At 48.1% G+C, this 24,725-nt stretch overlaps 1 protein-coding gene across 1 annotated transcript in view; it reads left to right on the top strand.

Annotated features, from left to right (window-relative positions):
* Positions 1 to 24,725, top strand: part of LOC147700921 (C-type lectin domain family 2 member D11-like) — a 141,829-nt gene that overhangs the window by 42,386 nt on the left and 74,718 nt on the right. The window contains exon 3 of the mRNA XM_086928544.1: positions 23,499 to 23,581. Within this exon, the coding sequence (XP_086784670.1) occupies positions 23,499 to 23,581 (83 nt within the window). The remainder of the gene's footprint in view (positions 1 to 23,498; positions 23,582 to 24,725) is intronic.

Below are 24,725 nucleotides of genomic sequence, written 5' to 3'. Positions count from 1 at the left end.
CAAGGGATCAGGACCATGCTTCAGAAGGGCCTGAGCATCCTGGAGACTGGGGGGCCTGAAGATTTTATGGGAGTGAGCCCCTGCGGGGCTCCTAGAAGCGCACCCAGAGCCCCAGCAGAGGCAACAGGCAATGAGAGTCCAGAGAAGCAGCAGGCCTCCCCAAGTAAGCAGCAAGCAGCAACTCAGGCATTGAGACATGGGGAGAAGGGCAGACGATCAGCCACACCAACAAGGAGGCCTACTATAGTGTAGTGGGCCTAGCAGCGTTGACAGGGTTGGTGAGCGGGCCTAAGGCTCGCCTATGCCATGGACAAAATATGCAAAACAAGGGAGAGAACCCCCCAGGGCACGCGACCTCAGGGATCACGCCGGTAGAATGCAGAGCCCCCCAGGTGGGGAAGAAGGGTGAAGCAAGTGAAGCGGGCAAGCTAACTAGAGTGCGGCCTGAGAGCTTGAGGTGGTGCAAGCGATAACCTGAACAGTGCATAATGGTGCATAAGGCCAGAACACAGCGTAATCCAGAGACCCTTGGCAGACATTGAGGAGAGTGGTCTCAGGCCCACACTGAGAATATAAAGTACACTGGAAAAGCCTGGTGAAGAGTGGCGGGGAACATTAGGCATAAACAGATGTGACTAGCCTAAGTGCGAGTCGGACTACATAACAGAACGTTGAGCGCTCAACAGAAGAAGAGAACCCAGGTGCAACGCGCACTACCTGGAGCATCCGATGAGCACACGCTACTCCAGAAGCGCTGCAGATCAAGAGTACACGATGGGGAAGATTCCCCCAAAAAAGGACAGATAAGAGACCCCAACCAAAAAATCGATGGAGGAGAGGGGGATGAGCCAACCACAGGCAGAGAACTCTGGAGATCCTTCGCTGCAGGACATCCTACTGGCCATCACCTCCTCTAGCGAGCACCTGGAAACCAAAATCGACTTGCTGGGTCTAGATTTGGACCTGCTCAGATAAGATCACAAAACGTTGGCAGACCGTGTTAAGACAAACAATGGCCAATTATCAGAGACTCTGCCAGACATAGTCATAAAGAAGAAACGATTAGCGGCGCTTGCACATTGGAATTCCGAGCTGAAGACTCAGAAAATACTTCACGAGGAAGCAACCTTAGAAACATAGGTCTTCTGAAAAAATAGAAGGCTGCAACATGATAGACTACCGGGAAAGATGGCTGCGCAAGGGAGTAGTGCCTATTGAGCTTCTTCGCCCTGGAGAGAGCGTATGGAGTCCCTGCGAAACCACCTGTACCAGGAGCGCCACTGCGGGTGGTGATAGCGCAGCTCCTCCATTACAGGGACAGAGACCACATCCTTGCACGGGCACGCCTCAAAGGGGACATAGCGGTGGATAATTCAATGGTGCGAATCTTCCCAGATTTTTACAGGGAGGGACAAAGACAGAGAGGCTCCTACCGGGAGAGAACAGCACCGAGGCCGGCGACCCTTGAGAAAGACTCTAGCTCCCATGCAAGAAGAGGCACAACTTGAGTGCCGAAACACGATCCACATGGTGGCATTGATCAGTGGTGCAGGTAGAAGCCCAGCACCCCCTAGGAGCAGCGAGACTGCAGCATATTCTGGCTCGTAGAAAGGGCCCAGTGGCTCAGAGGCACAGAGTGTGGCACTCTCAGACTTAATTACGCAGACGGCGGAACTTATCACCTAGATGAAGAGGGCTGAGACCCAGCACTAGGGAGGACCTCATAATTCCGGGGCCTAAGCCAGGGAAAGAGCCACACAACTATACAGCCTCTTGACCTTTATGCATGCTAAACATGGATAACAAAATCCTAAGCAAGGTCTTGGCGATGCTCCTTCTCCCCCACATACCCAAATTGGTCCACGCAGACCAAGCAGGGTTTATCCCGGGGTGGAATACGACCATAAATATCAGATGAGTCGTAGCGGTCATGGGCTCCAACGAGTATGACAGACAGGAAGCGGCGGTACTCACGGGAGAAATAGAGAAGGCCTTTGATAGCCTTGAGTGGCCCCACCTCTGCAAAGTACTAACCAATATGGGACTGGGAGGAGGCTTACTGGCATGGGTGTGACTACTGTACACATCCCCCACGGCCCAGGTGTGCACAGGGAGGACCTTCTCACCCAGACAGGGGGTGGAGAGGGGTATGAGGCAGGGATGCCCCTGGAGTGCAGGGCAAGGAGTGGGCAGGACTATAATGGCCTGGGGACAGGAGCGGTACAATATTTCATAGCCCTGTATGCAGACAACCTCTTGCTGTTTCTCAGTGACACAGCAGGTGAATTGAGAGGGGCGCGGGGCATGCTAGCCAGGTTCGGTACCATATCTGGCCTCAAAGTTAACTGGTGGAAATCCAGCTTATATCCCATGATGCCCAATGCCCTTTTGCCACTTCTCACTGAACTAGAGAAATTGAAATGGGAGCCCAGCTGCCGGAGGTACCTTCAGGTCAAAATATATCACGGCCCACAGGTTACTAGAGGGTAACATGGGTAGAGTGATAAGATCAGTGAAGTCTGCGATGGAATTCTGGGGAAAGCTGCCGTCATCTGTAACTGGACGGGTAGCAATCTTAAAGATAGTAGTACTCCTGTGACTATTGTATTACTTCGGGGATCTCCCAGTGTGGATCCCAAGAGCAACATTCAAAGACCTTAACTCACTGATCACATCATTTATCTAGGGAGCGGAACGCAGAAGAGTACCGTTGACCTTCTTACAGCGCTCCAGAGTGGAGGAACAAATGCAAAAACAACAATTGATGGATGGAATGTTGCACAATGGCAAAACATTCACCCCCAGTCACAGATCTGGGTTTAATCCATCGTTATTTTGCTCACCACACCACCCCAGTTCAGACATGGCCATATACAAATCAGTCTTGACCCTGTGCCTCATTGGAACAGTCCAGCCCGAACTGCTAAGCCATATTTTCCCTGGACCGAAATCAAGCATCCTAGGATGGAGGGAGGCCTAGCCGTCCCTGACTGATATTATATAGGTGCCCAGTTGTGCTGGCTGATCCAATGGCTGTTGGCGGAACATACTCCGGAGAGGGAACGGTACTCAGGCTGTACCGGCTGCCACAGCCCTAATGATGATCCTGCTACGGATGCGACAGAACGCATAAGAAAACACAATGGAAACCGGTGCACTGCTGGGTTAGATACCTGAGTCGGGTAGGCGCCAAGATTCCCCACTCTCCGGACCTACTCATCACAGGACTAAGCAGTCTGCCACAGGGAGAGCACTGGACGGGGTTGGAGGACTGGAAAGGGGCAGGCCTGAAAGTGAAGAGGGACATATACCAAGATTCTACACTGCTCCCATTCTAAGTATTACAAGCAGAATATGACTTACCGAGATGCCAGTTCCTGAAGCATGGGCCCCTTACCAGAAGAATTAGAAAACACTGGGAAGTGGGAGGCATAGAGACGCGAGCAGTAGCCTGATGTAGATATGTTGCGCTATCATCGGGGAGAATCCAATCCAATCCAAAAATTCTTTATTTCGGTTGTAAAAACCATAAAAGATCCATTAAACTCATTACTAAAATAGGAATATTAATGTCATTCATAAAACACATTAGAATACATTCTGTACATATAGGTCATATAGGTCATGACACATTACAAGGAAACTAGAAAGTTTAAAAAGTTTTAAGACTTGGAGTACAACGTCAATTAGTTGGGAACGTTTAACCCACATAGCTTGCAAATACTTGGAAAGTGCATACACAGTGGAACTAGCTCTGTCCGTCTTAAGAATTTTAAAAGCATAAGAGCATTTTCTGAAACCCAGATTTCTGCTAAGTGGTATCAGCCAGTACTTTCTGGATTCGGTGTAGGCTGGGCAGAAGAATAGGACATGAAGTTCATCTTCTCTGTCACAGCTACACCCAGAACAGGACTTGTTAGTAGACATCGACCACTTGCTAGTAAACTCCCTAAGTGGTAGGGTCCCATATCTCCATTGTATAAAAAGTTTCCTCGCTAAAATTGGAATCACAACATCCATAAAACCTTCAAATAGGCAAGAATTTTTGAAAGTTAAAAACGAATTGGTCAGGGTGCCGTGATTGGTGGAGCAAACTGCTGAGTTCAATTTGTTTTCCCTAAAGATCCTGTGAAGATCCTTGCGTTACACATCCGAGCAACCTCTTTCCGGGTTGTGCCACATGTCAGACAAGCCTAGACTCATTAGTTCACGCTTAACAAACCTCAGCCAAGGGATTTTACAAGCCTTATTGTAGCTTAGTATCTGCTCCAGCTCTTGTCTATAGTTGAGCAGATCTGTTGTAACCCATACTCGACGCCAGAACCTAAGTGGCTTCAGTGCTAGTTCTTCTTGGATGGGGGGCAGGCCCAGGTTTAACCTTAACGGTAATAACGGGGTGCTTTGGGGAAGTGACAGCAGCCCTCTTATAAATGTTGCTTCTATTTTAGTAGTATCAGAGCCTGGGGAGTGACCCCATAGCTCACCACCATAAAGAGCTGCTGCCCTTGCTTGGCTCTTGTAAATCTCAAGAGCTGGGCTCACCGGCTTGAATGTCGATGTATTAGAGACTTTTGAATTTCCGCCCACTAGCTGTGCTAATTTTAGTTCTGCGTTGACTTGCTGAGGTCGCCAGGATAAATTTTCATGTAGAGTAACCCCCAGGTACTGGAATGTCGTGACCCTTTCGAGCCTCACACTACCCAAGATCGGATTGGGTCTAGTGGATGGAGGAGGATTGAATATCATGAATTTAGTTTTGTCAATGTTTATCTCGAGGCCACAACACCGGCAGAATTCCCCAAAACCGTCCAAGATTCGTTGAATTCCCATCGGGGACTTGGAAAGCAAGAGGGTGTCATCGGAGAAAATGATCGCTGGCATCCTCCTGCCGGCCAGCCTGGACGCATCATTATCAGGAATACCATCCAGATGAGAAAATACACCATTAACATATAGGCAAAACAGGGTCAGTGCCAGGACACAGCCCTGTCTCACCCCTCTGGCGACCGGAAATATTGGTGACAGAGCCCCGTTTCTACCGCATCTGACTTGGGCAAAGTTTCCCATATGTAGCCTTATCAGGACATTCGGTATTTGAAGCGGGACACCCAGATCTTGAAGAACCCCCCACAGTTTCACCCTCGGCACCAGGTCAAAGGCAGACCGGAGATCCACGAAGACCATGTAGAGGCTACCGCCCTCAATTGTAACAGTTTTCCAGTACAATATGATCAGACGGAAAATCTGGTCCACAGTGGACGTGTTCGTCCGGAAGCCCGCCTGTAAGGGGCTTAACACATCATGGTCTTCCATCCAAGCTAGCAGATGATCAAGTACGAGCCGCGCAAACATTTGGGACTATCTCCGCTCCCAGCCAAGTACAGGGCACCTCCATCCCCCTCAGGACTGCATTACAAGAATGAGTAAATAGGGTCCCCAGATCCCTGGTAGATGCCTGAAATGGTCCCCAGGGAGCTTGTCGAGGCCCGGTGCCTTCACTACAGCCATTTTGCTAATTGCAACAGATACTTCTCCCAAGGTAAACTCCATAGGGTCAGCGGAGACGTTTAAGAATGTAGGTCCCACCATGCTACTTTCGTCCAGTTCATGTGCATATAGAGCTTTGAAATGTGATTCCCACACCGAGGCATCAATATTTGGCTCGATCGCAGTCTTCGGTTCTCCTGAGCCTATGTTTACCAATGACCAAAATATGCGTTGGTCTTTGGCATCCAAAGCAGACGTTAAGTTGGTTCACCTATCCAGGTCCCAATCGCTCTTTGCTTGGATTAATATTTTCTTATGGTGATGCCTTCTATCTTGGATTATAGCCTTATTGGTGCCGTCTTTTACCGCCGTAATCAATTTAGCCTTAGCCTTCCTGCAAGTTGAATTATACCAGGAAGAAACTGGTAATCTGCTCTTCCTTGCCACCACCTCAGGGTTTAGGACCCCTGCTAATTCAGCAACCAGGTCCAAATGGACAGTACGTAACTGCCCATTGAAATCTGGCGATCCCTGCTGGGCAATTAAATCTTCCACTTCTAAAAATCGGGGAATGGCCAGAGTATACAACTTGGCGAGTTCGTCTGCAGAATCTGCTATCTTGCCTCACTTAACCCTGCGTCTATTGCTTGAAAGTAACATCCCCTTTCCCTTATCTTGTACTTCTAAATTTGAACAGCCTTTACAGCCTGGGTGTGCCATCTCCAACCATAAGGCGTTGTGGTCGCTATCGACCCTTGGTATTACTCTAAAATCATTAACCATAGGCCACATCCTAGTTTGAACCATAATGTAATCAAGGGGGGATTCCTGGCCCCTTTTGTTAAAAGTACATACCGATGGGGTGTCGGACAATGTACGCCTGTTACAGGCCCTTAGAGAATTATTTAAGGTAAGGGCCGTAATCTGCAACGCGAGTGGGGACCATGCCTTTGGGTGCGGGGATTGGCAAGTTGGAATTGCCCAAAAATCATCCTCACCCATAAGACCACCCTCACTTGTTCCTAAAAGTGGTTCGTAGTGGCAGTTAACATCCCCAGCCACCAAGAGGTGGTAATCACAGGGCATTGTACTCAGAAAGTAAGATACATCCTCAATTGTGGCCGAATCAGAGGCGGGGCTCACAGGCCGTGAGTAAACATTCAGGATAGCCAATTTAAATTTTGGCCATTTCAGAAGTACACACTGAATGTCCCAAGAATTGGTATCCACGTTTTCTGCTGTGCAGCCCAAATGCGTGGCTACCCAGATGGAAAGACCGCCTGATGGTCGTGCCTTCCCTCCCCACCTTGCGGGTATATAAAATGTAGCAAATCCTACTCTGGGATGTGCGCTCCTGGCCCAAGTCTCTTGAAAAAGACAAATGTCAATGCCATCCACCAGGGAACCCCACTCTATGCAATCTAGTTTGTGGACCTTGTGGCAAGGAAGCCGGCCGGTAACTCCATCAGCTCCAATACTCATTGTGAAGCGCTGGCGGCTTTCTTCCTGGAGAAGGTCCAGACCATATATAGGGCCTTCCCCTCCTCCACTGCACAAACCAGTATGGGGCCTCCCATCCGGTTGGATCAGGTGGTGCTAGACTCTCTCCCCTCTCTCTCTTTGGAGTCTTACACGGCCTTGGCTCTCCGAGTTAAGTCGGGGTCGCCGGACGACCCGCTCAAGCCACCTATGTTCAGAGACCAGGTTTTTGCTCGCCCGGTTTGCGACTTAATCAACACGTCGCTATCATCAGGCCAGGTGCGTTTGAAATGGAAGCATGCGGTAGTAATGCCCATTTTGAAAAAACCATCTCTCGACCCTACAAAATCGGAGAACTACCGCCCAATTTCGCTTCTCCCGTGGCCAGCCAAACTCGCGGAGGCGCATGTCAACACCGCCCTCACTGGTCATCTGTCGCGTGCCAACATTCTGGACGACATCCAGAATGGTTTTCGGGCTGGCCACAGTACAGAGACAGCACTGTTATCTATGGTCGAGCACCTTCGGGTAGTTCTGGATGCAGGTCAAACGGCGGCGCTTGTTTTGTTAGACCTAAGCGCCGCCTTTGACACGGTCTCCCATGACATTCTCCTGCAACGTCTTGAGGAGATAGGGGTGATCGGCACTGCACACCAGTGGTTCCGTTCGTTTCTCAGGGATCGTTCCTTCTGTGTGGCGTCCCCGCCCTACCAGTCCAAATGTCATCCTCTGTCTCTTGGGGTCCCACAGGGTTCCTCACTGAGCCCCACGTTGTTTAACATCTACGTGAGGCCGCTGGCTGAGGTTGTGAAGCTCTGTGGTATGACCATGGTGTCGTACGCAGATGACACCCAGCTAGTGGTCACGATCAGCGGGGACTCTGGGGTGGATGCCCCAAGATTCAGAGAAGGACTCAGGGCGGTGGCTGGTTGGATGACGTCCAACTGTCTCCAACTAAACACCAAAAAAACGGAGGTGATGATCTTTGGGAAGCGGACGGACCTATGGGGAGATACTTGGTGGCCCGCTGAGCTGGGGCCGACCCCCACTCCGGTTGCGGAGATCAAAAACCTTGGTGTTTGGCTGGACCCTTCCCTCAACTTCGTTGGCCACACCAAAAGGACGGCGGCTTGCTGCTTCGGCATCCTGCGCAATCTGCGCCCTGCCCTTAAATACTTCAATGCCGCAACTCGTCAATTGGTGGTGCAAGCAACGGTTTTGGCGCGGTTGGACTATGCCAGCTCCCTTTTTATAGGATTAAACCAGGCTGAGTTAACCCGACTTCAAAGAGTGCAGAACGCTGCGGCCAGAGCGATCGTAGGTCTTCCTAGGTTTTGCTCGGCCGGTCCATCTTTGCGAGCCTTGCATTGGTTACCCGTTAGGCAGCGGATCCACTTTAAAGTTTTGTGCCTTTCCTTCAAAATTCTGAAGGGCCTATCACCTCCCTTACTGCACCAACTCTTGCGCCCTTACATCCCGGGCCGCACTCTGCGCTCGCTAGACCAAGAATTAGCGGTAGCCCCTCGGTTCAAACTCAGTCGAGTGGGGGGTCGCTCTTTTAAGGTGCGGGCAGCCGCACTCTGGAACGCTCTCCCTTTGAAACTCCGGACCTTTGGTGACCTGCTCTCCTTCCGCAAGGCCGCTAAAACTCATTTATTTTCTGAGCTTTGTTAAATCCTTCACTCCCCAATTTCTTAATAATTATTTCTGTTCCCCAGTTGTGTTGTGTTCGCCACCTTGTCGGTGCGCCGGGACGCTCCTTCGCTGGAGCAGCCGTGCGCAATACAAATAGCACTAACATAACATAACATAACATAACTAGGGCTTGTCCCTTCATCCATTCCCACACCGCCGTCCTCTCTGCCCGCCTCTCCGCCACAATGCCCCTCCCCGCCCGACCCCCTTCCTTCTACTCGATTCTGAGAAGCCTGACTTACTGCTCTTGACCGAAACCTGGTTCTGTGATTCTTCCCTTCCCGTTCTCTTGGCTACCCTCCCCCCTTCCTACGTTGCCTTACGCGCCGATCGTTCGGCAGGTAGGGTTGGCGGTGGTGTGGCGTTAATCGCCCGGTCCACCGAATTCCTTACAGTCCGCTCCCTCGCCTTCTCCCCTCCCATCACTTGTCTTCTAATGTGCCGCCCTCCCCAGTCTTCGCCTCTGTTCTTGCCGGCATTTCAAGACCTGCTGGCCAACATGGTGGTTAACTACGCATCGGTCTTGGTGTTAGGGGACTTCAATTATTGGCCCTCGGACCCTTCTGAGTGCACTGCCTCGAAAGAATTCACTGAGGCTCTTCTATCTCTGAATTTTGTGTCGCATATTTCTATCCCCACTCACACTCATGGTCATACACTTGACCAGGTTTGGGCCCTCAACCTTCCAGTTTCCCCGGTGACGGTTTCTCCCTGTCCTTGGTCCGATCATGCCCTTATTTCTTTCTCCATCTCTCTCAACCGGGTATCCAAAGTCCCCCACGCCAAAAATATCTGGGCGCGGAATTGGAACAGAGTTGATTTTCCCACACTGACCTCCCACCTTCGGAACTCCACTCCGACCCTCTCTGGTCTTCCGTCCGACTCTCAAGCCAACACTATTAATGCTTGGTTGGCTAGAGGTTGTGACTCAGTGGCTCCCCTGCGTCGCATTTCCATCCGGCGATCCAAGGAGTCGAATAGGTGGTTTAATGACCACCTAAAAGAACTAAAAATTTCCGTTCGAGAGGCAGAGAGGCACTGGAGAAAAACTTACTGTCCCTCACTCAAAACCCTTTATCTTACTTCACTTGCCGATTACAAGACTGCAATCCTCGCCGCCAAAACCTCCTATTTTTCAACAAAAATCATGTCAGCTGAAAATAAACCCAGGGAAATCTTCGGTATAGTGAAGGACCTGGCCTATTCCGATAGAGCTTCACCTCAAATCCCCCCATCCCAGCCTCTATGTAACCAATTAAATACTTACTTTCTCGACAAGATCGTTACCATTAAGGCCAACATCCCCCCCCCTCGTCTGCCTTTGTTGATCCTTCTCCTCCTACTATTCAAAATCATCTTACCTTCATCCCTCCCCTCACTGAGGAGGTATTCCTGGAGATACTCCCCAAAGTAAAGTCGGGTTCTCCGGCAGATATCTGTCCGGCGCGAACCCTGCAACAAATTTACTCCTCTTGTCCTGAACCCCCCATTACCTTCCTCAACAGCTCCCTAGCGCAGGGAGTAGTGACCCCTGCGCTCAAATCAGTCACCATAGTGCCCATTTTAAAGAAGCCTGCCGCCAACCCATCCATCTCAGCCAACTACCGCCCCATTTCCCTGCTGCCCTATCTGGGCAAGGTGCTGGAGCGCCATGTCACCGCGGTTTTCAGCGCCCACGTAGAGGCCAATGGGGGACTGGCTTCCCGCCAGGCTGGCTTCCGACCCAGGCACTCAACTGAATCAGTCGTGGTATCAGTCCTGGACAACCTCAGGAAGGGTATGGATCATAACAAACACCAGGCGCTGGTACTCCTCGATCTCTCCGCCGCATTTGTACGGTGGACCATACCATCTTACTGTCCCGTGTCAAGGCGGCTGGAATTGAGGGATCAGCCCTGGTGTGGCTTTCCTCCTTCCTGAGGGACCGCACCCAGGCGGTCCGGCTAGGAGACTTCACAACCACCTCACTCCCCGTCACGTGTGGTGTTCCCCAGGGCTCTTCCTTGTCTCCCCTACTATTCAATCTTTATATCTTTCCCCTCATTTTCGCTCTTCAGCAGCTGGAGGTCACCGTGTACAATTACGCGGATGACCTCCAGCTCATCTTTGACTTATCTTCCTCTCCCCTCTCTGTCTCTAGCTTCCAGTCCACCATGACATTCATCAGGGACTGGATGAACCACAACCATCTCAAGCTGAACCCGGATAAAACCGAGTTGGTTCTCACCGGGGGTTCTTCCAGTCCCTGGAACTCTCTCTTCTGGCCCTCTTCCCTTGGTCCCGCCCCCACTCCTTCTACCACGGTCAAAACACTGGGGGTCAAAATGAACAATCAGCTCACCCTTCACTCTCAAATCAGTTCTGTAGTCTCCTCCTGCTTCCTCACCCTCCGCACTATCCGCACTGTCGCTCGTTTCTTTTCCCCCCAGGCACTCAAAATGATCATGGCCACATTGGTGATATCACGGCTGGACTATGCCAACGCCCTCTACAATGGCATACCAGCATACAGCCTGAGGAGGCTCCAGATGGTCCAAAACCAGGCTGCCCGGTTGGTCTTTGGTCTCCCACGCTACCACCACTCCACACCCCTTCTCAGGGAGCTCCACTGGCTTCCTGTCAAGGAACGTTCCCTTTTTAAGACCGCCTGCATGGTTTTCCAGGCCCGTCAAGGCACTGCCCCGCCTTTATTTCCTCGTTAATAAAAGAATACGTTCCCCCCAGAGAGCTTCGTTCCTCCTCCAAGTCTCTCCTTCAAATCCCACGTTTCAGACGTAAAAAGTGGGGTGGGACCAATTTTTCTACCTTAGCCCCCACTTTCTGGAACTCCCTCCCCGACCACCTTCGTGCGGCTACCCATTATGTATCCTTCCGCAAGGAACTAAAAACGTTTCTTTTTAAACAGGCCTTCCCTGTGTAACCTTCCTTCCCGGCTATACCACAGGCTCCTACTTTGTCTCTGTTGCCAACACCCTCCACTAGCGCCAAGAAACCGTTCGGTGCACGCTGCGCTTTACAAATGTTTTAAATTAGAAATTAGAAGGCCCGCAACACCCCATGACAGGACTGCCATCATCTCTGCTGTGCTGGTGGTCTCAACAGAGATTGTACTAGGAGGTGAGACTCCAGCACCCAGTATTACCAGAGGGGGAGAAGGAGCAATATGGGCCATCTGATTTTGTCCCAGACGATCCCCACCTGGAGCCATGGGAGGCACCTGTATTTTAATATTGTCATTCACGGGCGAGTAGATGAGGTACTGTTGCTATCATTGTGGACCACCCCCTCCCCCCCCTGGTTTGACATAATCCCTGCTTTGAGTAGTAGCCTCCTTACTGTGCTCTAGTCAGTCCACCATTTCTTCCAGGCTATTGAACCTATTATAAGTAGGTACAGAGCTATAGTGGATTGGTCGCCGCCCATACCCCCCCACCCCCCTCTCCCCTATCCATCTGTGGCCATATGGTACCATGCACCAATCTCTATCTCTATCAGGCAATACTGGCGGTGGATAAAAGTAGGACAGAGGGTGGGATTGGATGGGTGTCCCTGTTGCAATATGACTCCAATCCGCGTTACAAATGTGCTTGACAGTGCGGGGGTCCCTAAAGTTCACCCGGACGCAATCTCCCGGTAACTTTTTGGTGCCATAACCCACCCAGGAGGCCCTACACACCATCAGGATTTCATTAGTAATGTGAGATGGTAGTGGCCTATTATGGTTAAGCCAATGGGTCATTTTGTTTTTAAGGGACATGAACGTTTCTTGACCAGGGTTACTTAATTCAGGAATCCCTGAGAGTACCACCAAGTACCTACTTGCTTCCAGAGGTAGGTTGACCTTGGGGACCTGCTGCAGGGGTGCTGATGGTGGAATATGGCCACTCTCTATTGATTTTACCATACCAGCTTGAGAACACCCTCTCCGACCATCTGCAAAAGAAACATGCTGGGCACCTACATTAATCACCTCAACTGGATTGTTAGTAACTGGATTATTAGTAACTATAGTGGCTGAGACAGCAGAAGAAGTGGGGTTAGGTATTACATTATCCACACATGAGGAGCTAGTTTGTATTTTATCCCTCTGTGGAACATTTGCCTTTCGCTGGACCAGACCACCCCTTGTGGCCGAGTCCAGCTTCAAGAGTTGTTGTTCCATACGACCAAGTCTCTTTTCTATCGGTCCCAGTGCGGATTTCAGCAGTACTTCCATCTTTTTAAGCAATAAGTCTGCTTCATTGATAACCCCCTAAGAGAGTGGGCCACGTCCGCTGTTGCTGTCCCAGCACCCGACTCAGCAGAAGGGTGAGGGGACTGGTTCATTGAGCCATGCGAGCCTGAGCATCCCCTTGCTTTTGATGCAACATCACTGTTTCCAGGCCCTTTTGGACGTTTAGACTTTCTACCCCCGTAGTTGGTCAGGGCAGCACCCTTCCTCTTTGGTATAGCACCCTTGTGTCTATCCTCCACTAGTCGGACAGGTGATTTCTCAGGAAGTTCAGCTAGATCAGAGGCAGCAGCGGTAGATGGAACCTCGGGCGGCTGTACACGGGCAAAGGTCATTTTTGGGAAAAACTGGTGGAATGTGTACAGTTACTGGGGCCAATACTGTGCCTGAACAGATCTCACGCACGGGTGTCCTTGCGTTGGCAAACTGGCCCATGGAAGAACGCCTCGCCATTGCAAGGTCTTGCGACACCCTGCGTTCCATCAGTGTTATGCCTTGATCAATAACAGAGTTTGACCTGATTATAAAGTTGTCTAAAGTTCCAGTCAAATTACCCCTGGCAACCGAAGTTTTACTCCTCAATTCGCGATCCGCCATGCTGATAGAATAAACTTTCAGACTTACTTGCAGACACACCAGGCCACGGAAGAATGTCCAGATGCAAATAGAAAGGATATGGCCCGGTCCGGTCTCTCTCGGGCTCAAACGGGCTACAACGGGCCCGCCCTTGGCCCGGGCTTCGCCCGGCGCGCGTCCGCGAGGCGGAGAGGTGATGTCAATTAAGTCCGTCCAGGCGGGGGCGGCAACAGCAGGGGAAGAGGACACAGCTGCGTGCAGGTCGGACTGCTGGTCCTCGCAGTCCCCCGTTTACAGCTCCTCTAGACAGCAGCAGCAGTTACACCAAAGCGAACGGCGAGCGGGGAGAATCAAGACAGTCTCCTTCCTCTACAAGGTAATCAGGCAAGACATGCAAAGGTCGCTAGAGTGCTTGCGATTACAGTGGAAAGAAGACCAGGGGAAGCAGATCCCAGAGGTGGTGTGTGACAAGATCCTAGAGCGCACCCCGCACGATTTAAATTAATAAATGTTTACATGCTACATAGAGTGTACCTCACCACATCCCGCATATTTTGGGACGGAGACAGCTGCATGCCCAAGATGTGGAGAGAGAGAGGCACATATAATTCATATGTTTTGGAGCTGCCCCACACTACAATCCTTTTAGGAGGAGATAAGGCGAGTGGTGGGTGATCTCATTGTCAAAGAGCTCCGACAAGCTCCGGACCACTTCCTGCTGGGATGGTTCCCACCTACGGCCAAAAACAAGGCGAATGGGAAGTTTCAAGACCTGGCCTATGTTCTGGCCAAAAGAGAGATAGCCAGGAATTATAAGGCACGGCGGGGCGGATTGCTTCCGGGGAAAAAGAACACGAAAAGTGGGCAGGAGCAGAAGGTAGACTACTGCTCTGGGAGGCCAGTCGAGGGATAGGTAAAAATTGATAGGGCTAGGGCGTGGGAAAACCTAGTGAGTGAACTGATGGCAGATAGACAGGATAATAGTGGGAAGGGCTCCTGTTAGCTGGCGACGCCGGAAAGGGAAAGAGAGAGAGGTGACTACCCGGAATAGGGACAATAGGCTCCTCATCACAATGAAACTAAAAGACTAACTCATGAGAACCCAACAATATCTAGGGATTACATTATGCCCACTTCAGGGCAACTCAAGGGGGGACTTTTATGTTAATAGGGGTGTTAAATTAAATACACCAGAGAGTAATAATCTTGCACAAAGTATACTGGATATGATATGAATAATGTTTAACTATGCCAATGTTGTCTTAAAAACTCAATAAAATCTGGTTGTAAAAAGATCAATTGAATTTCCCCAGCTGGGGATTGAACCCTTGTCAAAAAGCACTCATGGCCCCCGTTAGCTACCACTGTACCATCTATACTACATGCATTTGCTATGCCCAAAGCTTTTGTGTCATGGAAAAAGGGTGCTGTCCTTATTCCATTTTCAGGTCAGGTTGCTTTTACATGCCACAAATCTGCACTTGATTTTCATTATTTATAAACAAAGACCCCTTCCTTTCTCTCATTCTGGCACTTGGCCCATGCATTTCTTTTTCTTACACAACCATTCCCAAAGTCTCATTCCACAAATTAAGGGGTTTCTTTCATAGCAAACCTTGCCCCCTTCTACATGCCACAGCATGTCACAAATGTCTGACATGCACTGGCTTGACTACAAAGGCCACAGATCTCACATAAACTGATATGGCTGATTTACATGGGACATCTTTCATTTGGGTAAAATAGAAAAAAATAGAAAATAATATAAAAATTGAATTTTCCCAGCTGGGATTTGAACATTTTTGGAAAAGCACTCATACCCACTAAGAGCTACCACTGTACCATCTATTGAAAGAATATTTTGGCCGAAAGCCATTTTGTCATGGAAGAAGTGTTGCCATCCCTCTTCTATTTCTATGTCATTTTGTTTTTACATGCCACAAATTCTATTTCATGACCGGAGGCTCTGATTATGCTTCTCATTTCTTTACTACTAATTTCAGCAGCCATTCACAATAAATTAAAACACAAACTACAGAACCCATGTTTCCCTGTACCTCCCATGTCACATGCTCCCATGTTATATATGAGCTACCCATGTGACTGTAGACGTCACCATTTTGTGTCCTCTTTCTTTGCTGCTTCGCAGCCAGATAAGTGCAGTTTAATTATTTAGGCTTGTACTGTCGTAATTATAGACATCTCATATCTCTATTACATAGAATGTTTTTATTCTATATGCTTGTTATGCCGTAATTCTAGGTATTTCATACCTTTATTTGCTGTGAATGTCATGCTTTCTACTTGTTGCGGTTCTATAAGGGCAAGAGTGGTAAGGTTACCAATCATCACCCACTGCGTGCGCTACAGTGCAGGGTCACTGCCTTCATTTTTTGAACACGTACGGCGGTCAGACTCCTACCCTGCTTGCTGCCTCGGTAGAGCGGGAAGTGGACCGCGCACGTCTCGCTGATGTTTGCAGCATCTTGTACTTGTGAACAAGGACCACACACACGCATGTGCAGAAATCAAATGCGACTCTCAGGGATATTGAGCAGCGCGTTTGCTGGCTTTTTCTACATATAACGTGACCCGGCTCTGTATGTGGTGGCAGGGGTGAATCTTCCCCCTAAGCCCTGTCTTACAAGTGTGTGCAGGGCTTTATACATTTGCATAGGCTCTGAATAGAGTGGGTGTTTTGGTGCAGGCAGCTCCATTCACATTTAAATTAAGGCACAATCCTTGGCCTGGCAGGGTTTTTCCCACTCCCCCCTTACTCTCTCAACTCTCAGTAAATTGAGTATGCATGCAGAGAGAATTGTACAATGGGATCCCTGTATGGTGGAGGAAGACATCTACTATAAAAAAAAAAGGGGATGACCAGCTAGAGCTGGATTTTGTGAATGCACTGGACTGCGCTGTACAGCAATCTGTGACTAAGGCCCTAGTACGGGCACTAGGTCCCTTCACGGGCAGCTGTGTCAGTTTGCATGCCAACAAGGCTGGCAACCCCAACTTCCTCTGGCCAATAATGAGGTGGGCCTATCAAAAAAGAGCAAAGTCAAGAGCAAATCACAGCCAGAGGTACATGGATATGCTTTTGAAAAGCTAATGCACAAGAGAGACACTGAACACTATTATAGCGCCAACCCACAGGGAGAGTCCTCTCAGTCTCACCGCTCACAGTACACAGAGGCCCTAGACTCACACTGCTCTTCAAACACTGAGGACAGTGATGAGGGTGAGAAGACAAGACCCAGTAAGAGGAAATGGGCTCCAGTCCATACCCCTTGGGTGCTCCAATTCGAACCCAATGAATTAATTCACCCCAGGGAGTCAATGTATTTATTTTTTATTTAGTTATGAAGTTTTGTATAGCGCGAACAGGATACCGAAGGATATTTGAGTGCTTTACAAGAAGGATGAGGATGGAAGGAGGGTAATACATACAATATCAACCATAAGTAGGAATAAAACCAAGAATAATCACATAATTACATGAAGAATAGGTCAAAGTAGCGTAATACAGTAAGCAGGTACATAGCGGACTAAACGGGGGGCACACTATGCGAAGATCATCATCCAAAGATGGTCCCATGGTTGTATGATCAATGACCTATTGCAGGTGACCTTAACCCAATTAAGGTAGGAATTTGTTCATTAAGAATCTTTTGACTTCCCGTTTGAAAGCAACCGCTGAGGAGATTCTGCGTATTTCCAGTGGCAGACAATTCCATATCTTTGGGGCGGCACCGGAGAAGGATCTCAGGCAGGTTATCTTTTTCCCAAAAGATTCGAGGTTTCAAGAAGAAAGTGTTAGTGCTTTTTGAGGCTCTCCCCCACAGGTTAATTCCTTTTTGCGTTAGGTACCTGGGAGTTTTGAAGTGTAGGGCTGGGTGCACCAGAGCGGCAATCTTGAACTGAATTCGAGCTTCGTAGGGTAACCACTTAAGAGATTTTAGGACTGGGGATATGTGCACATTTCGTTTACTACCAGTATCCAGTCTGGCCACAACGTTCAGTGATGCCCTTAGTGGAGCCATGGTATATTTGGGAAGGCCACAGAGAATAGCACTGCCATAGTCTGATCTCGGTAAGACGAGCGTTTGAACTACCTGCTTGAAATCCGTTTGTGGAAGGAATGGTTTGATATTTCTAGGTGATCTGATCAAGTGATTTGTGTCTCTACACATGTTGTTGATATGATTATTCATGTTCAGGTGCTTGTCCAGGGTGATTCTGAGAGATTTGGCTGAGTCTATAAAGAGGGGGGTGCAGTTGAAAGCCGTGAGGTGATTCATCTAAAGGTCTAGTTTGGGGATGTGGTTCGGAGGAGACATGAGAAGGAATTCAGTTTTTGAGATGTTGAGCAGGAGATGGTTCTCAGTTAACCAAATTTGAGTATACGATAGGGTAGAGTTGAGTGAGATGATGTTATCTGGGGGGGTAGATTTTCAAATAGAGTTGTGTATTGTCCGCATTCATATATAAAAGAATGTTCATGAAATTTAGTGAGTTTGCTAATGGTTCCAGAAAAAGGTTGAAGAGTATAGGAGATAGGGAGGACCCTTGGGGTACACCCATGAGAACTGGGGAGGTCTGGGAGAGAGTGGTTTGTCTTAACTCCTTGTGATCTATGGTGGAGGAAGGACGAGAACTATAGTAATGCCCTACCAAAGCCCATCTTATTCTTTAGAATGGATAGGAAGTTGTCGTGAGTGATCGTGTCGAATGCGGAGGAAAGGTCGAGGAGGATTAGGAGGCAGGATTCATTTTGGTCAAGCATTTTTAAAATGTCATCCATAATGTGAGTGAGAGCCGATTCAGTGCTGTGCCCCTTCTGAAAGCCAGATTGATGCTGGTTCAGGAGTTTGAAATTCTCAATGTGAGCACAAAGTTGGGTTTGTACGCATTTTTCTTGGAGTTTGGCTGAGGCGGGGATGTTGGAGATAGGGTGTAAGTTATTGAGGTCAGCATTATCTGCGTTCGTTAATTTTAGTATCGTTGATACCTGAGCTGCTTTTAGACAATCTGGGATCATGCTTTGTGACAGTGAAGCATTTACAATCCTTGTCCAGGTAGGGATGAGTACTTTCTTGATTTCTTTGAAGATGGGGGGGCAGGGGGTCGCTGAAATGGTTAGAAGGGTTGATATTCTGAAGAATCTTGTTGATGTCTTTTTCACTAAAAAGGGTAAAGGTGCCCCGTGATGCATTGCTCTTGGTGACAAGACTGATAGGTTTGCGGTTTTCTAAAAGGTCAAGGGGTGAAACAGACCCGGAGGATGGCAGACGCGCCTTCTTGGAGGCGAGTTCAGCCTTAATTTCTCAGTGAAAGCAGCCAATTTGTCACATGAGGGTGGGCTGCCTCCGGTAGGGTGGGTTCCCCCTCCAGGGGTTGCGGAATACTTTCATACCTATCTATGGCGAAGCTTTGATAAAGAGGTACATGCATGCCTCCACATGGAGTGCCCCCACCCAGACCTGGCGGGTAAGGTTGCAGACACACCCGAGGTAGATCCTATCATGGTAACTTTTATGAAAAAATGCGCAAGGGATCTAAAAAAGGGCCTGGATCGCTCATGTCAGATGTGCCAAGATAAACTACTTAACCTGACAGGAATCATGACTAAGATCTTAGACTTAGCATACTAGTACTGACGATCTGATTGGCTGGGCTCAGTGAGCACTCCGCATGTTAGGAAACATCAACAGCACTATGTCTATGGCCAGCCGGAGATCTATCCTGATGAGAATAGATCCTAAATTCAATGATCTATAAAAATTCCTAAGCCCCCCCAATGGCCGACAGCCTATTATTCGAGGGCTCCTTTGTTAAGGGACTGTCCAGATTTCGTGCCACCTACTCGACTATATACAAGGTCCAAATGTCGCTAAAAAGAGTATTCTGGAGAGGACTTTTTGTCTGGCCGGGTGCCATGGAGGGTGCTCTAGGCTGTGGAACCCACCAAAGCTCTCAACAAAGCTACTATGCCTACGGCAAAGGTGGTTGGTATGGAGTCCAACCTGATCCCACATTCTATCCCACTCAACCCAGAGGTGGCCACCCCAGATTCTGCCACAGATCCCGACATGGGCAATAGAATGCAATCCAGGACACAAGATCTACTGGTAAGAGTTATTCCCTTCTCAGAAGTGATATTGGGAGGAAGAGTGTCGCCATTCCCCACAATTGTAAATGCATATCCATGGACCCATGTGTATTGGAGACCAATCAGGGCTTCAAACTGGAATTTTACGAATCTCCAACTCAGTCTGGCCCCCCAAGACAAATGTATTTTTTCAAAACACAACAAGATTTTATATTCAAACTCTCCTAGACAAAGGGGCAATATGCCTGACAACTCCATACCCCAAAGGGTTCATGAGACCCATCTTTCTGTTCGAAAAGAAGAGCAGAGGTCACTATTAGTCCTAAACCTCAAAGATTTCAATGTCTAAATATTGTTCAGACATTTCAAAATAGAAGAAATTCTCTTGCTAAGAGATATTCTACAGGAATGCAACTGGATGGTCAGTCTGATCCTGGAGGATGCCTACCTCTCCATCCCCATATTCCCACCTCACAGATGGTTTCTACAGTTCATATGACGAGATCAGTGCATGGAATTCAAATCCCTTCCATTTGGTCTCTCATAGGCCTGTGGTGTTTCACTAAATTGATGAGACCAGTCGTAGAAGCACTGAGGGCTTGAGGAGTATGTCTAATTAACTAGACAACCTCCTGTTGATGGCCCAGGACCTTCAGACACTCAGGACTCATCTATCATGGACTATACAACTTCTTCAGAAGCTGGGATTCCTGGTCAACTTCCAGAAGTCAGTCCTGTCGCCAGTCCAGCAAATGGCATTTCTGGGTTTCCAGATAAAATCAGCCCGAGCACAATTGCTCCTTCCAACCCAAAAGATTTCCAATATCAAGAAGGAATTGAGGTCTGCGTTGTGCAAACAGACTGTATCATTGAGGTAGATATCCAGAATCATGAGACTCCTGGCCTCATCGATACAAGCCATATTTCCAGGCCCCCTTCATTATAGAACCACTTCAGATATTAAAAATCCAACTCTTATGGAAGGGTCTATCTTACACAGAACATGTCCCACTGATGGGCAAACCCAGAACAGAGATAACATGGTGGTTGGACCACATGGAATCCTAGAATGGTCGAGCCATTTTCAGTACCTCGCTAGAAATAGGGATCGAATTGGATGCCAGCCGGTTGGGTTGGGGAGTGAGGTGCGGGACGATGTCAACAGGGGATTGGTGGCCGGAGGCGGAGCTCAGGCTCCACATAAATTGCCTGAAACTCCTGGCAGGCTCTTTCGCTATCAGAAGTCTCTCCCCAACAAAGACAGACTATTAGTTCTTACTGAGAATGGACAATATCTCAGCAGTCCGCTACGTCAACAAGACGAGATTGCCAAGGACTTCTGTCCCTTCTGACTCGATCATTGCATCTCCCTCATAGTGGAGCATCTAACACGCAAGAGGAACACCATAGCCGACTGGAACTCCAGACACTTACAAGATTTCAGCGACTGGAAACTGAATCGCTCAGTTTTCCAAGTTCTGTACAGATTGTGGGGCCCGTGTGAAATAGATCTGTTCGCATCATGACTCAATCTGCAACTGACACATTTTTTGAGCTTGCGCCCAGATCCAGATGCCCAGGCGACAGGTGCATTTATCCAGGACTAGGATCAGCTCCGAGGCTATGCCTTTCCCCCATTCCTCATGATTACCTGTGTTCTGTCACAGATCAGTTGACAAGGAGCAGAATTTATTTTGGTGACACCTTACTGGAGAGCGCAACCTTGGTTCCCAGTAGCTCTAACTCTAGCGAGTGCGCCTCCAGTTCTACTCCCAGTTCAGCCGGATCTCCTCCTAGACCCGGAAGGTATTCCTCACCCATTGAATCTATCAGGTCAACTCAAGCTGATGGCTTGGATGGTTTCAAGCAAAAATGGCATACCAAAGGCATTTCACAACAAGCTGCATCCTTCATCAGGCATGCCTGGCCAGATAAAACCCATAAAAGATATTCTTTAGCTCAGAGGATATCGTGTGCTTGGTGCAACACATGGAGTGTTGATTCCGTGGGGGCACAACATTGTATAGTAATAGCATTTCTATCAGAACTAGCATCTTCAGGTTTAGCATACCAAACAGTTCATAACTTCAGATCAGCAATCTCTGCAGGACACCTCCCAGTAGAGGGTAAACTATTAGATGACCACCCTCTAGTCTGCAAATGGATGAAAGGTATCCATATGGTCAACCCTCCGAGACCCAAGTATACAACCATTTGGGGCGTGAATGTTGTTCTCAAATTCTTGGAGCAATGGCCTGCAAACAAATACTTGTCTTGCCAAGCTCACAATGTTGTTATGTCTGATTTCCTGTAAACGGGTATTGGACTTACGAGTATTGAATCTATCAGATATGGTATTCTCTCCAGCTGGCATTTCCTGTACTATCACACGCCGCAACAAATCTATTTCCATGTTGGTAGTCTATCCAAGTTTCTCAAACAGTAGTAAATTAAGTGTGGTGCAATGCTTAAAGGATTATGAAATCGATACTTGTGATATGAGATAGGAGGCTGGAAGACAACTACTTATTGCCTTACAAAACCCCTAAAAACCAGTGTTTGCAGCTACCTTAGCCAGGTGGATGAAATGACTACTGGCAGAAGCAGGCGTCAACATTTCTGTCTTTGTGGCATATTCTGCCAGAGGAGCAATGGCATCCAAATCATCTGCTGTTGTCTCTCATGTAGAAGACATCATAAGAGCGGCAGATTGGATCTCTGAGTCTACATATAAGAAATACTATTATAAGCCTATTGTAGATGTGGCATCTGTGGTGTTAACACAACTTTAAACTAGCATAATCGGAGCCCCCGGTCCTGACATAGAATTAAATTGTGTCTAGATGGCGCATCAAGAATTTTCAATTCTAATAAGTACACTGAGGAGAGGCTCACTCATTAGATGCAATTGTCTTTGAACTATAATTCAATTGTTAAAAGCGTATTGTTATAACTAATGTTGATACAAAATTGATTTGTTTCTGTCTTATTTCTCCCACCTGGTGATTTTTGGCAATAGTCTATGCTTTATATTTATGATAACAGATTTCACTCTGGGGATCTCGCTCTATTTCAGGAAATGCCCAGAACAGCTGTGAGGTGCACTCTGCTTTGGAATTCTTTCCTTTGAGAGGAGTTATGTATGGTGTGTTGACTCGCTGCAATTTTAATCCCATTGCAGAGTTCAGTCACGGGCTGTGGTTGAGGATATACATCCTTGTTGGATCAACTGGAAGTTTTGAGTCCACATTGGGCTGTAAGGATATTTGGTGACTTTTACCCTGTTTCCCTTTGGAATATTCTCTTCTTTTGGACTAATCTAACAAAGAAAGAGGACACAAAATTGTGACTTCCATAGTTACATGGGTAGCCATATATGATTAGAGCATGTGACATGGGAGGTACAGGGAAACTTGGATAATGTTGTTTGTGTTTTACTTTATTGAGATTGGCTGCTGAAATTAGTAGTAAAGAAATGAGAAGCATATTCCTCACTTCCGTGTCCTTAATAGAATTTTTGATGCGTCGGCTATAAAAAATTTAATCCACACTTGCTTTTCATGCTTTATAAATAAATAATCCTCCTTCTCTTTCATTCTGAGACCAGTCCCATAAATATGTTTCTCACAAACTCTTTCTGTATAGCTTCTGCCACAATGTTTTATGTGTTTTGCATGCCTCAAAAACACTTTTACTTTTCAAGACTGCTAGCCACAAAATATCTATTCATTTTTCTCTGTATGTTCTCTATAATAGGAAAAATGTTTTCAATTATATAAGAAAAGTGCATTTGAAACATTATACCGGTCAGTTTAAAACCCTGGATAACAACCAAGCAGCTTCTTAGTTCCTGTATTTTGCCTAAAGAATTTTGCATCTTATAACATGAGTGAGGTCCGTGTTATTATTTCTCCGAAGCAGAAGGAAGCTGGACGGAGGCCAAAGACTTCTGCGCTGCACTGAACTCCACCCTGGCGATGATTGACAACCAGAAGGAGCTGGTAAGAGCTGTGACAATCCGTCATTCACTGTGTGCCTTTAGCCAACTGAGGAGTGAAGTGACAAAACTCCTGTGTTTTTCATTCATCACTAAAGTCATTCCTCCTGCCCTCTGTTCAAGATACCCGCTCCGCTCCTGTCCTGCCTGTGGGCTTTATAAGAGGTCCCTCGGTCGTGTTCCATGATAAAAGACAATCTTGCATTTAACACTCGTGAAAAATAGACATAATTCCAAAATGGGAAACCCACCTTAACGAGTTAAAAGCCTTGTTTCGGTAGTACTTGGGTGCGAGTGGTAAGCCAATAAAATGTATGATGTACTCTCCTTAAAGATATATATTTGGGGCTCCACGTCCAAAGGAAGGAGGGAGCTTGTGAAGAGAGAAATAAAGGCCTAGGGTTGTCCAATGCAGGTCATGGAGGGGCAGGTGTAGGCCAGTATTTAGGTTAAGTAGATAGAAATGATTGAATACATTTACACCCGACATGTCAATAAGTAAATTAAATGTACTAATCAGGTGTAGGCCAATTTTACAATGATTAACAGAGAGATAACAAGGACCTTATCTCTGATTAGCAGGGGTAAAATGCACAAAGTCCAAATTCCATCAAAAATGACTTCAGCGAAAACATGGGGCGAGGGCAAAAAGTCTGGTGGAATGTCAGATCTAACTCTTTTTAGGTCGAGCTCTCTCGACCTATTGTGATTGAGTTGCTTCCCAAGAGAGACAGAGCGGTGCACGAGCACCGATCTCGCATCGTGGGCGCGCACGCCCAGCCCCGCCCCCCTCTGGAGCCGTGCACATCTCAGTCAGTCAGCCATGCCTCTCTCATTCGCGCACACACACCCCCCACCCCACCTGCGCACACACACAGTCACACACGCGCATCCATACACTCGAAGTGCCCATCTCCTGTCTCGCTAGCCTGATGCACCAAAAAACAGTCCCCCTACTCACCGGGCTGACTCAGGACTCCCCCGCTGCTCTCCAGGCCGGTCTTTGCTCCTCAGATGTGTATGGTCAGCGGCTCAGGCGGGGCTCTCCATGTCCACGGGAGCCCCGGTAGTTCATTTCCGCAAATCTTCCGTCTGGCTTCACGGGCTTCTCGATGACGAGTTTCATTCCCATGCGTCAGATGTGCACG

Source organism: Lissotriton vulgaris, chromosome 7 (assembly GCF_964263255.1).
Source record: "Lissotriton vulgaris chromosome 7, aLisVul1.2, whole genome shotgun sequence".
In the NCBI taxonomy this organism is placed as follows: Eukaryota; Metazoa; Chordata; class Amphibia; order Caudata; family Salamandridae; genus Lissotriton; species Lissotriton vulgaris.
The sequence above is the reverse complement of the archived record's forward strand: the minus strand, read 5'-3'. Positions and strand labels throughout refer to the sequence as shown.